The following is an 18,258-nucleotide window of genomic DNA, read 5'->3' on the forward strand; positions in this document are numbered from 1 at the left end:
GAGTGGGGCACCTGTCAAGGGGCGGGGCTACCCTTGCAGCCCTCAACAACTTGCCAAAACTCAGTAAGCAGCCCTCCAGCTGAAATAATTGTTCCCCCTGCTCTAGATTAAGTCTTGAAGTTGAAGTTAGTCTTTGACTTGACTGCCTACAAAATGCTCTATGAAATTAGATAGTGTATTCTCCAAAACCAGATTTTTAAAAAAAATCTAAACTCATGATATTTCTTCAGTATTTGCATGCAGTAGAGAATGTCTATTTCAGGAGAACATCCCCCGCCTCTTCCCCTTCCCCCAGCAGCTGGCAACCAGGTGTTCTCCCATTGTCGTGTTTATCTGTCTTCTCTGGACACCTCCTGGGTGTTGAGCATCTCATAGCACCAAAGATGTTTGAGACAGATGATGCTAATCAAGATCCATCTTGTCTCATTCTGCATATAGCTAGCCCTAGCGTAACATAACCCTTCATTCTCTGTGCACACACTAAAGGTAAACCAAGTCACATAGTATTAAAGCAACATTAACAGTTAACAAAGGAATATTAAAATAAAACCCAGAGTCTGGTGCTCTCTTATATAGAAGCTATTCGTTGTGTTAAATTGCAGCAAGGAGGAATTTGAGCACTGAGACATCAATTCCACCTCTTTAAAGGGTATGTTTAGGAAAGGAGGGAAACTGGAATTGCTTAGTCTTGGGACAGTTAAAGTTCGTTAACCATTCACTTTTTCAGTTCAATTTGATCTTGTTTTGTTGCATAAAAATAAAATCTAATTACTTCAGTATCTGAAAACTGCTATTCTTTTTACTGTACAGATAAAGCCTGGATGGGAGTACTGGTTACTTTTGGTCATCAGAATTCTCTTTATAAAAAGTTCACCTTGGAAGTTAAAAAAAGATGTTTTTTCTTGCATATTATTTAACAGATGGCCCTGAGCAAAACTAACCGTTTAACTGTAAAATGAACAGAAGTCTGCAGAAACAATTTGAGGATTATTACTAGTCATCTACATTTTACTAGTTTGATTTTTCTTTCTTTTTTTTAAAGAAAGCTGAGGTGGATAAAATGGTTGCAGAACTGAGGCCCCTTACTCTTTGTGCTTATTCATATAAATAAATGCTGGGTGGTGCAATGGCTGCAGATTTTTTCCCACTTTCTCTAAGATACAAAAGTATTTGGAAATCTGATCTGGAGTATAATCTTTACAGTTCAAGAGAGAGACACCAGATGTGTTTGGCTGAATGCTAGTTGTAGTTTGTATCTGTAAATTAATCTTGTAGACTCATCTGGTATTGGATGTAAACATCTTTGGGGAGGAAGTTTTAAGGAAACTACTGTCCTGTGGGAACCAGTGGAAAGTAGAGGTTGTATCTGAATATCTTCCAGGTAGTGACTGTGGATAAAGGTCTCCTATTTGCCATTTCAGGTAAAATGGGCTGGTGTGCTGCAGTGGATATAGTGCTTACCATATTGGTCTGTTTCCAGTGTGAATGTGTGGCAAGAACAGTGAAAGCTTCACCATTTGGCACTTTTCTCTGTTAGACTAAAACGGCATTGGTAGTATTCCCTGCAGTCCAATTGTGTTGCTTTCTTTTAGTGAGACCTGGCATCCACAAAACAGAAAGAAATCTGAGGACTTGATCCTGCTCTCAGCTAATGCTGCTAGAGGACAAAATGTATTTGCTGTAACATTGAGAAGCAGTGAAGCTGGTGAAATATTGCCAGTTTTGTTGTTTAGCTAGGTACTTAGATCTCCTGCTGCTTTCCGGCGGTAGCCAACAAGAGCTTAACAGGCTTTGATTCTGTTTCACAGACTGGTTGCAGTTTGTTCTTGTGTAAAGCTTCTTTTAAAGGAGAAAACATGCATCTTAAAGTAAAGTTCACCTTTGTATTCTCCAAAGCTGCAAAAGGGGAAAATACTGAACAACTGAAATTAGGTTCTGATATTTTGAAGAAGGGCAAGGGTTGGTTGGTATCAGTGGTTCTATTTATGGAAAAAGAAGGGACAGCACCTGCCTCTACACATGGGTTTGCCCTGGCACCTGCTGATGCCTGCCTTGTCACTGTTATTAGAGAAGCTATAGGGAAGCTACAGTGGCCCATGGTCATCATTTTCTGTGCATGCTTCAGACTAACCTTTTGTGCACCTACAGACATTCAGGGCCTCACTGTAACTCATGGTGCTTTACAAAAAGCACCATGTGTTAGAGCCTCCCTACCACCCCCAACCAAACAGATGGTCTTGGAGGGGGCGGGTAGTCTGCCTGCACTGGCCCTGGCCAGTGGTGGGTGGGCAGGTGGTGCTGCTGAACTGCCCCTCGCCCCCGGCCATTCAAACACAACCAGCAGCTCTGTGCTGCTGTTCCCCCTCCTTCCCCTGCTATGGGAGTGGGCTGGGCTGGTGCTGCCATCCTAACCAAGGGAACCACTGCCAGGAGCCACTGCTGTAAAGTCTTTCAGGTGGTTTTATTCCTACCCTCCCACAGAGAACTGAATTAGGAGAGCATTGTTAAAACACCTCAACTTTCTGCAAAGAATGATCAGACTGTACCAACAAAATAATCTTTTTCTCAGAATCTGTTGAATTTCTTTTTTTTTTTTTTTTTTTTACTATTCCACTTGTGAGCAGTACTTGAGATTATTGATTAATCAGTAGATACATATAGTTGATTATATCTGAATGTAATAGAAATACTGTGTAGTTATCTAGTGGTGTGGCCTAACATTTAGAACAAAGCGGGCTTTTCCTGTGCTGTATAGCTTCTTAAGGCTTGTCAGTTTAGGAATATCAGTTAATTATATCTTGTTTCTCAGATCAACAGTAGCCGGGAGTTCCTTAGAATGTTTCTCAGTTTCTAGAAGTAGAATTGTGAATTATTATTTGGCAGTCTTTCGATTTCTTCATTATACACTGTGAGAAGTAGCATTGTACACTGAAAATCTGCGAAGAAAGTCCCATTTCCCTAGTTGTTATTGGGACCCTTTATGTTCCATGTTGGTAAGAAATGGACCCCTAGTGCCCATTTGGTAGAGTGATGACATTATAGTTGTGGGCAGGTATGGGAAGGAGATGTCAGGGTGTTTGTGTGTGGTTGATATGACAATGGATGTGCAGGAACAAAGGAAACCCCTTTAGCCTGGATAATGCTTTTGGGAAGAAGACAAGATTTGAGATTTCCAGGATTGGATTAACTGATTTAAACACAGCACTTGCTATCCATGCTTGGAAAAGCCCCTATCTATTGATTTGAGAGAGCCTTCTCCTGTTAAGCCTGTGTTTACTATTGCATTCCTGTTTTGCTCACCCAATACATACATGTACACATACACACTCCTATCATGTATCTGCATTACATTTAAGGATCCTCAGTGTCTAGTATCACATTTAAGGTTAATAACTGAACTAAAATTAATAATATGTAGGTGAAGCTGAGGCAAGCAGAAGTCAGCAATGGCTGCGACTAAATTGGATTAGCTTATTTGTGTCTAAGGAGTTTAAAAGTTTAAACTAAAAGGGATTCATCCAATATTTTATATCATATTAATATTATGATATGGTAGTTATGTCACTTTCATGAATGTCCCCATGTAGACGTTCCCTTAACACAGTCGTGGACTGTTTTTGATTTTCAGGTCCTTTATATAAAGGACGTTCCCATTTTACAGCAGCTCTTCTGTTTTACACCTTAGCTAGCTGCCATAATATGAAAGAAATCAAGTATTATTTCAAAGTGCTTCACTAACACATCCATTTCCTACTGCAGCCCAACTGTGGCATTTAAAAAATGTTTCTTCATATTTCTTCATGTTCCACATCTTGAGGATAATTATACTTCTAACTCTCCTTAAGCAACGAAAATAAGGAGTCCTCAAGTATACTTATGCTGTCCTCACTATACTCATGGTTGTCTAAAACAGATAGGGCTGTGATCTTCATTTGCTAATTTCTGCTGTAACCAATAGCTCTTTGAGAAAATTAATCAGCAAAAATGACGTTGCAGTGGTACACTGCTGGCTTACGGACAGAAAACTGGATTTTTTTTTTGAGCTTCCTGGTTTTTGTCATAAAAGTGTGTGTTGTCTTTTAAGCAACCAGAATTTTCATTTGGATGTTTTGCAGAAGTCCCAAAAATGATCCATCAATGTAATAATGGTCCAGTATGTAATAATGATTTCTAGAGTTAGCTGATGATATGGTGCTGTGTCCTCATTAATTCTTCCTAAGTTGAATTAAAATAAGTCTTTTTCTTGTATAAATTTCCTAGGCAAATAATGCTTTTCTTGGACCGCAGGATAACTACACGAGCATGAATATAAGAAATGGTGATCAAAAGCTTCACAATTAAGGAAGTGGTACTCCTACTCCCTGGAAGGGAAAAGTTTGGAAATTCCTGTTACAGGATGTAGGGAATTCTTTTCTAAAAAGGGTGGATGTCCATCATCTCGCAGTACAGCAGTGTATTTACAACAAGATGCAAATGTTTAACTATTAGATGGATCTTGAGCTATGCTTGTGTGTGTTTTAATTTCAGCATCTTAACAGTTGATGATGAAGACATATACACTACTGAAGATTGTGAATTTGCAGCCAAGAAAAGGAAAAAAGACCACTTTAGGAATAACGCAAACTCACAATGTAAGACTAGATTGCTTTTTACTTTTATGGCATATCTTCCAAACCAACTAAAGTACCTAAATATCGCTGTAAAACCCACTTATATGGACGTAACTTACTAACATTTATACTTGTACAAAAATTCATTTTAGATACATGAAAGGTACAACTTTTCTAAACTTTTATTAATCGTGTGGCATCAGATATTGATGGAGCCAAAGAAGATGCATTTAGGATTTTATGATTATTCATGCAATGGCACTTCTAATAATCTCAAGGCAACCCACATGCCAAATTTTTAAAGTACAATTAATGGAGGTTATAGGACCTTTTTGTTTGTTTGTTTTTAAAGGTTGGGTGGGGGGGACCACTAGCAAAATAGTTCAGGCTTGATTGTGATGTAGTGCAGGCATCCCTATTTACTTGACTCTGTTTTCAAACAGCACAGCTTTACATGGCAGCTTGTCAAAACTGAAGACGCAGGGCTCCTATACACATGCATGGAGCTTGCTCTGGTGTGCTGGAAATCCGGCATGTCAGAGCAGACTTGATTAATCCAGCAGCCTCAATTAATCCACCAGCCTTTTGCATCATGTGTATCAGTATTGCCATGTGTCTCTGCACTGAAAAAATGGCAGAGGCACTTTGAAATGAAACCTGTTCAATAAGCTTTAGTTCAAAGTGCCTGCCCACCATTTTCTCAGTATGGGGACATGTGGTGATGCTGATACACGTGACCACAGGCGCTTTTAATTTGTGCAGCTCACTAATTAAAGCGCCCGGCACCACATCCCACAGCACATGTAAAAATGCCTTAAATGTCTGTCTGCGTGCCCTGACCTATTAGAGCAGGGGTTGTCAGCTGGGGTACACGTATCCCCAGGAGTACTTAGAAAGAGTGTAGGGGGTATGCGCAGGTGGGTGGGGATGGAGTGTGTCCCAGGACACAGCAGCGGCGTCTCCCCTGGCACGTTCACCTCTTACCCAAGGAAGCGGGAGGAGGAGGGACACGCTAAGTACCACTGGCCCCACGCAGCACACCACAGCACCTCCCTACCTCCCACCCCAGCTTGCTGTTATGATTGGCTGCTACCCCCTTACAGCAGAACTGGGAGGGTCTAAATGGCAGTGGGAGGGGATGTTTTGATCTGCCCGGAAGGCATGCCCCTAAATAATTTTTTCTCCCTCTGCCTCTATCTGCCCCTTGCCCCTTTCCCCATGGACTTACCTGCTAGAGTGCGGGAGGGGAGGAAGCAAGCACTCGCCCCTCTCTCAAATATTTTTTTTCCTCTCTGCCTATGCAGTGCCTGCCCCAGCCCCACTCCCTCCCTCACTGCAGGGGCCTCAATCTGTCCCCCTTTTAAAAACAAGAAAAAAATATAAAAGGCTGAATATGTTGGCTAGTCAAGGATAAAATGGATCTGGAGAGCACAGAGTAGACCTACAGGTGTAGGATACTATTGCTTAGAACCCTTTAGGAACAGAGGAAGAACACTGAACACTAGGGAGATATAGAAAGCTCCCGGTTGAAGGGACAGCACAGCAGAAAACAAGGGGCATTTGTACACATGCATGCACCACAGCAGCTGGCACTTTGAAAAGCATCCAGCTCGGTGGCGGTTACAGTTGTATAAGCAGCAAAATGCACATCAGTACTGAGAAAATGGCGGTGGTGGCTTTTGAACTAAAACACATTGGAGGCACTTTAGTTCAAAAGTGCACTGCCACCATTTTCTACCTGCTGACACTCATTTTGCTGCTTATATAACTTCATGTGGCACAGTGCAGTTCACATCAGCTACCGTGCAGAGCAGACTTAATTAATTGAGTTTGCTCCAAAGCAGCGGATCTCTGGCGTGTCATGGGACAAAAAGGTATGTGTATAAATGCACATGAAGACCTAGAGTCTTTCTATGCCTGGAGAGCATATGAACTGAATGAGGTGGGAGCCCTGTAGGGAAGGTGGCAATGATGCATGCATACAGGGATGCAATTTGGATTGTACCAGGAGCCCTAAAATTGGCATTCCCTTGCTTCTAAGTATTTGATTTCTCAAGCTAAAAATGTTGGTTTTTTTCTTATTGAATCTACTAGATAATGCACATAAGCATTTGTAAAGAAAAGTTTATCCCCAGCCTCCTCCCCCTGTTTCAAACCTTTGTTAGCTGGCTTCAATCAAAACTTCTTTGATGCAAATAAGAATTTAACAAGTTAAATTTTATCAGGAGTGATCATTTGCTTAACTTTGTCTTTAATAAATATAGTCAATATGATGAAAGTTAAAACAGGTATTTGAATTTGATTTTGTTTTAGGTTTTTATCGTGAAAAATGGATTTATGTTCATAAAGAGAGCACCAGAGAAGTAAGTGTCCTATGCCATGCATCTAGTCCTGCAGGTCTTATATATACTTGAACACTACACATAATAAGTAGTACATTGAGGGCTTTGTTTTCACTGCCTGCTAATTGTGTCTTAGTCCTGGCTTTCCATCTCTAACAAGATGCATACCACAGAGCAAGGAAGTCCACGATCTGAGCCTATGGGCAGGCTATAATATGGCTTTTAATGCATGTTATACAGATTTAATGCAGTAAACATGCTGTCATGAGTAGCTGTTGCTGCATAAGGCCACTGGACAGCCATGCTTCTCTGTTACCTTTCTATATACTTGTTCTACATGTGCCCTGACCTCTTACTGGAGGTCTGTTTTTGTATCCATTTGTTCAATGCCCATAGTCCTGCTTTGATTGCAGTTTGTGCAGCTTTATCTGGCTCCAGTAGTTGAAGCAGCAGAACAGTTGTCCGAAGAACATGTGTATTTGTATGCAACCACATGGCTGTAGATATAGGCTAGAATCTTGTACAGCTGAAGCAAGAAAACTCTGATTATAAGGCTACAAAGAGGAACAATGAATTCGGTGTAAGCATATATAAGTAGCTTCTGGCTGATTGTGTGATTCTTGTATCCTTGTAATCTTGTATTCTTGTAATCTTCAAATCTCGTCAATAAAGGTACAAGATAAATGGACTAAAACTGAGCTACTGGAATACCAAAAGTAGAACATTTTCTGATTTGTGCATGACATCTTGTCCCTTTGGGGGTCTCTGCTTGCATTTCTTCCTATTTCAGCAAGGTTTTATGTGTGAAGCTGAGAGAAGTATGGGACATTTCTATGAAGATTCAGCCCTTCCCTCCCATTGAACACAGCCATTGAGGTTGGCGGGGGGGAAGGTGGGTTGACTAGCCAGGGAAACCATCTCGATTCTGACAGAAACTCATCCTCTGACCTAGGTAAAGCACTGTGCAGTAATTTCCTGCACTGAAGAAGCAGTGAAAGATTTGGCACCTTAGATTAGTATGACAGGAGCTACCACTTTTATTATAAAGAGCTCATTATGAAATACCTTAGCAGATTCTTTACCCCAATCCTAGCTTCAACTTCTTTTGCTCTTGGAGACTGTTTCATTACACTTGTCCACACTGATCCTATTCCCTTACTCTCCTTATCGTGCCACTCAATATGATGGACAAGTGAAGAGAAAACACATGCTCACACTTTGAGGATGAATACAATAGGTTTTTAAAATAAAAGGTATTTAATGTAAACAAAGTTAAGATTTGTGGTTATATTCTGACCAAACTGAATGTCTGTGTCTAAACGTGCTTGACCATACTTGACAACTTGCATTTTAAGATTTGTATAGGGTCTGCTGCTTCAGAAATTGGTTTACTGCTCATCCAATCTTCATTTGTTTCTGGAAAGCAATAAAATAATTTTCATTTGTTATGAAATCAAAGACTGCCTATACATGTACTGCTCCACATTCTCACAGAACGCTCCAATGTGGCCTCACCTTCACATGTATACGCCCCTGCACATTTAAAAATGGCTGCAGGGACACTTTAAACTTCATCAAATGAGGTTTAGATAAAGCAACCTGTGGCCATTTTTAATGCACAGGAGCTTAATACATGTGACAATGAAGTATTTTAGTTAGAGCAGCTCTCTGGGAGCCATTTTTTAAATTAAAAAATCCTTACCCACCCCCGAATATATATATGTATAGGCAGCCTAAGTGTTCTCTAAGACTGCTTGGTAAAACACGGTGATTTTGTCATCACTGTAATGTGCCTCATCTGATAATTTGTTAGGTCGGTCTCTGTGACAAGACACTGAGAGAGGGTTTTTTAAATTATTATTTATTTATTTTTATTTAGCATGAAACAACTGTTCTTTTGCTAATCTCTTTATGTCCTGGTATCAGAAGCAGCACAACCTTTTGTAGCCTGAAAAAGAGGCAATATAATGACAGCTACTATTGTATTTTCTAGCCTCCTTCCCCATCAAAAAGTGATATGGCTAGCTAGAATTATTCTGTACTTCTTCTGAATTCTCAGTGAGAAGTTCTCAGCAGGAAAAAGTTCGGTAATTTCAGCAGTTTGTGTGTTATGTTGTCTCCCGTCCCCCCTCCCCCAGGTAGGAAAAAATGCTATGGTGACTTAAGGCATGATCTAGGAACTACAGCTGTTTATACATGTTGGGGGGGAAGGGGAGGAAGTTTAATTAATTAAAATGGCTTTTGGAGTTGCTCTAAAGTGCATCAGCTTTCCCGCACTGAAAAATGGTGGTGAGGCTGCTTTAAATCTTGTTGAACAAGCTTTAGGTAAAATGCCCCTGCCACCATTTTTCAGTGCGGGGACACTGATACATGTAACTCTGGAGCCTGCTGGAGCATGGTAATTACCACGTTTCAGCAGATTCAATTGATCGAGTCTTCTCCGATGTGCTGTAATTACAGTGTGTTGGAGCAGCCTCTCTGCACATGTATAGATACCCTATGAAATTATTTGGTGTCAGTGGGTGCACCTACACGTACACTTTACTGCAAAGTTGACTAATTAGCTCCACAGTAAAGCATCACCATCTACATGTGCACTCATATTAGGATGTAGGAAATCAGTTAACTCTTCCATAGGGTATACTGTTCAGGTTAAATACTATCCTACAGCAGAGTAATTTACACTGCCTCAGTGCACGTGTAGACAGTGACCAAGGCTGGCTGGGGCATGAGGGTGCTACAGTGTGGGATTTGCCTGCCTGCTAGCCCCACACTGTAGCACCCTTGTGCCCCAGCCAGCCAGCCCCTCCCCCCTCCCCTCGGAACCTGCTGCCAGCCTGGAGCTGCTCCACCCCAGCTCTGACTGCTGCGGCCCCAAGCACAGATGTATCTGCACCTGGGAGCCGCTGACTCTGGTGTAAACTACATCGGAGTTTATTATTCCATGCTAATTGCATGTGTATATACACCCAGTGACAAAGTTCTGAGTTTGATCCTGAAGCAACAGAAGTAAGTTGACTTTCTAATAGAGGTGCAATAACTCTTCCACTCCCAAAAAACAGAAAACGCATCTAGTTGGGGAAACAAAGGATTTAGGAAAGGACTACTAGCAGTAACTTCACCATGATGGTAAGATGAAGTCAGGGATGGGATTTCACAGGGATATGCCTGAGACCTGTTCCAGGAGACCAAACCCCTATGACTGATGACCTTACAGAACGCCTCAGAGCTACTACATGCAGAACATATAGAGCAGCTCTTAGAGGAGATGGGCAATGAGTTCTGGGCCCTCATCCATTTGCAGAAAGGGATTTGCACTCTTCCTTGGTCACTACTGCAGAGAGGGAACAGATACTCATTAGGGCTACGTATATTATTAGTGTGAAAAGATTTTCTTTGTTTGCACATCTTTTTACCATTTTAGGGCAGTTGATGATACTTGCTACTTTTTTCAATAAAGGTGAAAAGAAAATCTTATAATGTACATATATCAGACTTGTACAGTGCATTGAGGTTCTTGCCTTGTATTCCAATTCAGTATGAAAAACTATTATTCAGCCCCAGTGTTTGCCAGAAGTTTGAATACATGAATATAAAATAGCATCCTTTAGTCTTTCAGAGATGCAGAGAATTAAAACTTTCCTTTATGCCAAGGAAATCTTTCTGTAGCTTGTGACAGATAAGCTGAAAAGTGACCAAACCAAGATTGTAAGTAATCACTGAGGCTATCTGGAATTATTACTGTGTTTTAAAAAATCTATTTTATTTTGCAGTAGGCTGGAATGAAAGTCAGATTGGCACTAAACCAGTTTCTGATTGTTAGAGTAACAATGTACCGACTTCCCACAGCTTAACAGACCAGGCTTAAGGAACGTGTGTATGCATCTTTTCCGTTCATCTGGGTTAGGTGCTCATAAATATACCAAGGTCACCCACAAGTGACAGCAGCACAATTGAGAAGAAAGAGTATCCTTTTGCTTGCTAATAAGGTAGGCATAGGCTGGGCATATGAATCACATATGTCTGTACAATTCAGGAAGCCCATCCGTTCAAACCATTCAGTTATTTTAGAAATATTTCCAATTTTGATAAGCCGGCATAACAGCATAGGAGTAATTGCTTTGCAGGCATCAGTGCCCACTGCACCAAATGTAGATTTTTTTTTCTTTTTCAATTCTAAATTGATCTGCATGCTGCATGTCATTAGCAATCTGATGTTACCCAATAGAAGCATTAACAACATGCTTCTGGACCATGTTGTGCAGAGGCACCAAAAAGAAATGCTGCTCTCCATTTAAAAAAGAAACAACAGTTCTTGCTCTTCATAATTAAGGGGATGATCCAGCCTTTTGGCATCCTGGTTACTGCCAGGAAAATTTGGCAGGCCTATATCATTTCCTTTTTATCCCAAGAATAAACAGACAGGTTGACAGGTTATCCTACAACTCTTACATGAGGATAGAGAAGTAGTTAACTATTAATCTGAAGGCAGGCAGAAGGCAGGGTTGGGTGACACTATAGGCCCCTGCTTCTCTGGTACATGTTCACTTAATGAAGCAATGGGATGTGCTCACCAATCCCAAAAATCACAACTCCTGCCGTGCCACAAATTCACAGTTTTGGCATTGGGGATCAGATCCCAATAGTGCCATTACTACTTGCCAGTGTAGGGGGAGTCTGGAATCATCATCCTGGCTTTCTTTTGCCCTGGCAGATAGAAAGCCAGGTGCCCAATGAACTTGTGCAGTCCCGTGGCTGGTACCAACAATCAGCTGTTTGTGGGTCCTACCCCCAGACCACACTGGGGTCCATCCCATAGCTCTGCCATACGTTCAATTTAAAGCATGATGGAAACCAGCCACAACATTATTGCACATACTCTGTGGGATAATTCATGTGGTTTATTTCCCATTTTATTGCACCATTAATTGCCTGAACTTGTGGCTGGGTTACTATTTAAGACACACACAATTAACTGGCTAATTGCATCTTAAGTGTACTGTTTGCCAGGCACCTTAGAAAATAACTGATTGCCTGTGAAAGCATATGCCTGTCTGAACCAGTTAATCTCTAAGGTCTGTCCTGTCCTGTCTTACATGAGCACAGAGTGACTAGATTTCTGATGCTTGGGAATTTGCATGTAAAAGCACAAAGATAGCTGTGAACAACTACAGCATCAACCCAGACAGCATGACAGCTCCGTGTTAGTACAGTAGAACTTGTATACTTCACAGAGTTAAGTTCTTTACTCCCAGCAAAATTGAGGATTTATGGATTATCTGGGGGCGTATATTGCTGAAGCCAACTGTGCCTGGGACCACTGAGGGGTTTCTGCAGCTTTTACTTCAAAAGGGCACCGCTTCTCTTATCAGCTGTGCAAGACTGTTGGTGATCTCCAGCTGATCACAGATGTGAAATTAAAATTAAAGCTGCAGCAAGCAGCTGAACAGCTTGTTTTTTATTTGACAACTCGCTGTGGAAGTCTTGGTTATTTTGTATTAGCAGTGTGATCACAAAGCAGAAGGACAGGCTGTGTTCACAAGCCCACAGTTACTCATCCTGAGATTTAGCACACACAAGATAAAGCTTTAGGCTACATGCAGGTATTATGTTTCTTTTGGAAAAATCACAGCTCTCTTGGTAGAAACCACAAGGGTACAGGTGTTTACAGTTTCTCTTGGAAAATAGTGATTCTGGGAGAAAAATAATCCATTTCTTACCCAGGAGAGGTTGCTCCCAAGAGAGTTTCTCCCTGAAAAACAAATATCTGTAGGCTTCTTTGCTTCTTCACTCTTCTTGGGGATCAGAAATAGATGAGCAGCATGGAAATGCTCCCCAGGCCTTCCTGAGACAGGGGTCATCCTGCCAGGGAAGGCAGCAAGAACAACTGCAGATGTGGATATGGGACGCTTCCGTATTCCAAAAAGGTATTTTATGTGTATGCTTTGCTTAGCAATCATGCTTGTGTTTTTCTGAATTGGGACTTCTGTGATTGAGAAGCAAATACAATTTTTGTTTCATTCCACTTACATTTTATATTCTTTTTCAAGAGACATGGTTATTGCACCCTTGGAGAAGCTTTTAATCGTCTAGATTTTTCAAGCGCAGTTCAGGACATCAGGAGGTTTAATTATGTGGTCAAAGTAAGTTGCTTTTAAGTTATATTTCATAAATGTTTTGCTGATGTATCTCCATGTGCACAAAACATTTGGCATAATTCAAGTGGTGGTTGACAACTGCTTATATAAGGTCTTTACAAGGAAGTATTATTTTTATATCATATTCAATGTTTATATATGCAGTGAACTAACTAAACTGCTGGTGACAACTGATCGATCGTATTATATCATGAAAATTCTCAGCTGGAAAAGATAGGGTGATACTTATTTTGCTGATTGATTTACAAAGAAATACTAGCAATGGTTTCTGTGATTTGTTTTTCATTGTGCATTTTCATTTTTTTTTAAACAAATTTCTAAAACATACTATGAATATAATTACAAATACCAACATGCTGTACATTGTGATATATTTACAACTGCAGGTTAGTTTAATGTTTGGCAAGATACGTATGTCAGCACCTCTATGAAATATCCCCTAGAGTCTTGAGAACAGCCCCAAGACTTATTACAATTTTCTAATCTTCCTTTCACAATCAGGTTCCATAGGTGTTTTTGCCAAATCTGTGGTTGCTTTTTCAGAAATAATGCAGTGGAACAAAGTTTAACTGTCTTATTGTAGATTTGGAAATTACATACTTAGAATCATAGAAAATTAGGGTTGGAAGGGACCTTGGGAGATCATCTAGTCCAACCCCCTGTTCAAAGTAGGACCATCCCCAACTAGATCATCCTAGCCAAAGCTTTTTGTAGCTAAGTCTTAAAAACGTCCAAGGATGAAGAGTCCACAACCTCTCTGTTTAACCAGTTCCAATGTCTTACTATGATCCTATGATCCTATTTTTTCCTAATAGCCAACCTGAACTTCCCTTTCTACAACTTGAGAACATTGCTCTTTGTTCTGTTACTTCTGTTTGCTATAACCTAGTTAAGGCACCAGTGGCAGCCAGTCAATAGGGGGTGCTCAGGTGCCACCTCACCAGTTTTAGAACGACATGATCAATGTCATGATCATGATTATGCTCATGCACTACGCATACACAACAAAAAGTTGAGTATGCTCAGTAAGCACCTCAGGGTGATCTTGCTGCCCAAGTAGTGTATGTGCAGTAGAAACACTTCATCAGTTAGAATGGATTGCAATAACCCCTTGTTTAAGCAGGCAGCAGGGTACCTGTACTGACACCCCAGGCCAGGTAAAGAGCTGTTGGGAGGAAGAACAGACTCCCACACCAAGGGGAAGAACTAGATTTGGAACTTCTGAGGCAGCTCTCAGAAACCATAAAGACTAGGGAGGCGGTAGTCATGAGGGACCTAAACTACCCTGACATCTGCTGGGAGACGCAGACAGCAAATGCCTACCATTCAAGCAGGTTTCTATCCTGTGTACAGGACCTCCACCTGACGCAGGAGGTACATGGTCCCACTAGGGGGAATGCCTTACTGTACCTGGTATTGGCAACAGGGGATGACATGATAGGGAACCTGCAGATCAGTGGTCACCTGGGGGACAGTGACCACCAAATAATAGAATTCATCATAAGCCGTAGAATGGGTAAGGTAACTAGTCGGGTGGAAGTGCTAGACTTCAGGAAGGCTGCTTTCAGCAAACTCAGGCGTTTAGTCAGTAATACACTGCAGAGTAGGAGATTTGGTGAGATGGGAGCCCAGGAAGGGTGGCTGTGCCTTAAGAAAACAATCCTTTGGGCACAGAGGGAGACGATTCTGATAGGAGGGAAAAGGGGGAAGGGGGCCAAGAGGCTTCCTTGGCTGACCAGAGAAATCCAGAGCAGCCTAAGGGCAAAAAGGGAGGCATATAAGCAGTGGAAACAGGGAGAGATTACTAAAGAGGAGTATGCCTCCTCAGCATGCTGTTGTAGGGAGGCAGTTAGAAAGGCCAAAGCTACCATGGAGCTGAGGATGGCTTCCCAAGTTAAAGATAACAAAAAATAGTTTTTCAGATATATAGGGAGTAAAAGGAAGGCCCAGGGCAGTATAGGACCACTACTGAATGGGCAAAAGTAATTAGTGACAGGGAGGACAAAGCTGAACTCCTTAATGAGTTCTTTGCCTCAGTCTTCCTAAACAATGGGCAAGACAAGTCTCACACTGTAGAGAGGCAACAGCTGGGCGCCAGACTACCAAGCGTTGACCCTGAGATGTTACACTTGGAAGGACTGATGTGTTTAAGGCGGCAGGCCTGAATGAGCTCCATCCGAGGGTACTGAAGGCACTGGCCGATGATCATTGCACAGCCACTGGCAAGAATATTTGAGCACTCATGGCACACGGGACAGGTCCCGGAGGACTGGAAAAGGGCCAATGTGGTCCCTATTTTCAAGAAGGGGAGGAAGGAGGATCCAGGCAATTATAAGCGAGTCAGTCTCACCTCCATCCTTGGCAAAGCCTTTCAAAAGATTATGAATGCTCACATATGTGAGAGCCCAGCAGGAAAAATTAAAAATGCTGAGGGAAACCAGCACGGGTTCGTAGCGGGTAGATCATGCCTGACTAATCTAGTCTCTTTTTATGACCAGGTTACAAAACACCTGGACACAGGAGTAGGGGTTGATATCGTTTACTTAGACTTCAGGAAGGCCTTCAATACAGTATCTCACCCCATACTGGTGAACAAGTTAAGAGGCTGTGACTTGAATGATTACACAGTCCGGTGGGTGGCATATTGGCTAGAGGGTCATACACAGAGAGTGGTAGTGGATGGGTCGGTATCGACCTGGAAGAGCGTGGGTAGTGGAGTCCCGCAAGGCTCGGTCCTTGGGCCAATGCTCTTCAATGTCTTCATCAGTGACTTGGATGCGGGAGTGAAGTGTACTCTGTCCAAGTTTGCGGATAATACAAAACTGTGGGGATAAGTAGACACACCGAAGGGTAGGGAACAACTACAGGCAGACCTGGACAGGTTGGACAAATGGGTAGAAAACAATAGAATGCAGTTTAACAAGGAGAAATGCAAAGTGCTGCACCTAGGGAGGAAAAATGTCCAGCACACCTACTGCCTAGGAAATGACCTGCCTGGTAGCATGGAAGCAGAAAGGGATCTTGGAGTCCTAGTGTACTCCAAGATGAACATGAGTCATCAGTGTGACGAAGTCATCAGAGAAGTTAACTGCACTTTATCATGCCTCAGCAGGTGCATGACAAACAAAACCAAGGAGGTGATAATTCCCCTCTATCTGGTGCTGGTCACACTGCAGTTGGAATACTGCGTGTAGTTTTGGGCACCACACTTCAAGAGGGATGTGGATAACCTGGAGAGGGTCCAGAAGAGGGCCACTTGTATGGTTAAGGGCTTGCAGGCCAAGCCCTACGAGGACAGACTAGGGCACCTGGACCTCCTCAGCCTCCGCAAGAGAAGGTTGAGAGGCGACCTTGTGGCTGCCTATAAATTCATCATGGGGGTGCAGAAGGGAACTGGTGAGGTTCTACTCACCAAGGCGCTCCGGGAGGTCACAAGAAATAATGGCCATAAGCTAGCAGAGAGCAGATTTCATCTGGACATTAGGAGGAACTTCTTCACAGTTAGAGTGGCCAAGGTCTGGAATGGGCTCCCAAGGGAGGTGGTGCTCTTCCCTACCCTGAGGGTCTTCAAGAGGAGGTTAGATAGGCATCTGGCTGGGGTCATCTGAACCCAGCACTCTTTCCTGTCTATTCAGGGGGTCAGACTCAATGATCTATTGAGGTCCCTTCCGACCCTAACATCTATGAATCTATGAAGGTGGAAAGACAGGGGGTGCCACATGCAGAGATGTGCACTGGCCCCAGGCAGCCTGCAGAGCAGCTCCAGCAGGTAAATGGAGGAAAGGGGGTTTGAGGCCCCTGTAGAGAAGGAGCTGGGCAGGGCTGGCGGGCTGCTGCCCAGCCAGGTGGGGATTTGGGCTGGAGCTGCAATGCATGGCTGCATGACCACAGCAGGGAGCAGGACAGGGCCGCAGGTGGCTCATCCAGAGGAGGGAGAGGGCCTGTCACCTCACTGTCGTGTGCATTCCCAGGGGACAGGGGGGACCCATGTGCCCCGGAACTGTACCTGGGGAGGTGCAGGCTGTGGGCTCCAGCTCCCGTCCTGCTTCCCTCCTCCGGGGCTTCCAGAGCCCGGTGGGCACAACCCAGTGCAGCTGGGGACATCGGGGCTGCACGGGGATTCCTTCCTGCTGTAAACTGCCCCTCTGCTGCCCCGTCGATGCACTGTCTATGCTTGCTGCTGCTTTGAGGAGCCCCACACAGCTACCCTCACTACAGCCCCATGCACAGGGACGCATCGCCGAGGCAGCGGAGGGCAAGAAGCAGCAAGGAGGAGGTTTTGTGCGCTGCTCCTTTGCTCCTGCAACACCAGGTCGGGGGGGAAGAGCAGGACAGCAGGGAATAGTGGTGATCAGGGGGTCTGCTGTTCCCTGCCACCTTGCTTCTCCTCCCAAAACCCAGTGCTGCAGGAAGCAGAGGAGCTGTGCAGAAAACGTCCTCCTAGCCGCTTCTTGCCCCCCACTGCCCTGACAATGCATCCCCTGTGCATGGAGCTGTTTGTGAGGATAGCAGCATGGGGCTGCTCTTCTCAAAGCAGGGGTGCATCGCCAGGGCAGTAGAGGTGAGGGGTGGGGGGCAGCTCGCAGCAGCAAGGAATCCCTGTGCAGCGCCACTGTCCCCAGCTGCACAAGGTTTCATAGTTGGTCTGGTTGCAAGAGACCTGAGCAGATCATCAAATCTGACCCCCTGCCATGGCAGGAAAAAGTACTGGGGTCAAAGAACCCCAGCAAGGTGTTCATCTAGCCTCCTCTTAAAGACCCCCAGAATAGGAGCCAGCACCACTTCGCTTGGAAGTTGGTTCCAGATCCTAGCCGCCCAGGCAGTGAAGTAGTGCCTCCTGATGTCTAGTCTGAATCTAGCCCCTGCCAGCTTGTGACCATTATTTCTAGTCGCTCCTGGTAGTGCTCAGGGGAACAGGGACTCCCCCAGTGCCTGCTGGTCCTCTCTGACTAGTTTGTAACAGGCCACTAGATCCCCCCTCAGCCTTCTCTTTTGGAGGCTGACCAGGTTCAGGTCCCATAGCCTCTCCTTGTAGGGCCTGCCCTGCTGCACCGTGATAATGCAAGTGGCCCTCGTCTAGACCCTCTCCATGTTGTCCACTTCCCTCTTGAAGTGCGGTGCCCAGAACTGGATGCAGTACTCCAGCTG

The 18,258-nt window shown here is 43.5% G+C and overlaps 1 protein-coding gene across 4 annotated transcripts in view; it reads left to right on the top strand.

The window, feature by feature from the left end:
- The window catches only part of FBXO25 (F-box protein 25), a 72,258-nt gene that overhangs the window by 12,668 nt on the left and 41,332 nt on the right, over positions 1-18,258 (top strand). For 3 of the 4 annotated variants that reach the window (XM_019537476.1, XM_019537474.1, XM_019537475.1), the window contains exons 3-5: positions 4,528-4,631; positions 6,924-6,973; positions 13,003-13,095. In XM_019537476.1, the coding sequence (XP_019393021.1) occupies positions 4,528-4,631; positions 6,924-6,973; positions 13,003-13,095 (247 nt within the window). Of the gene's footprint in view, positions 1-4,527; positions 4,632-6,923; positions 6,974-13,002; positions 13,096-18,258 lie in introns of those variants that run through there. The other variant, XM_019537477.1, reaches the window with a different exon arrangement.

This window comes from Crocodylus porosus, unplaced genomic scaffold (assembly GCF_001723895.1).
Source record: "Crocodylus porosus isolate Cpor-Errol unplaced genomic scaffold, CroPor_comp1, whole genome shotgun sequence".
Classification (NCBI taxonomy): domain Eukaryota; kingdom Metazoa; phylum Chordata; order Crocodylia; family Crocodylidae; genus Crocodylus; species Crocodylus porosus.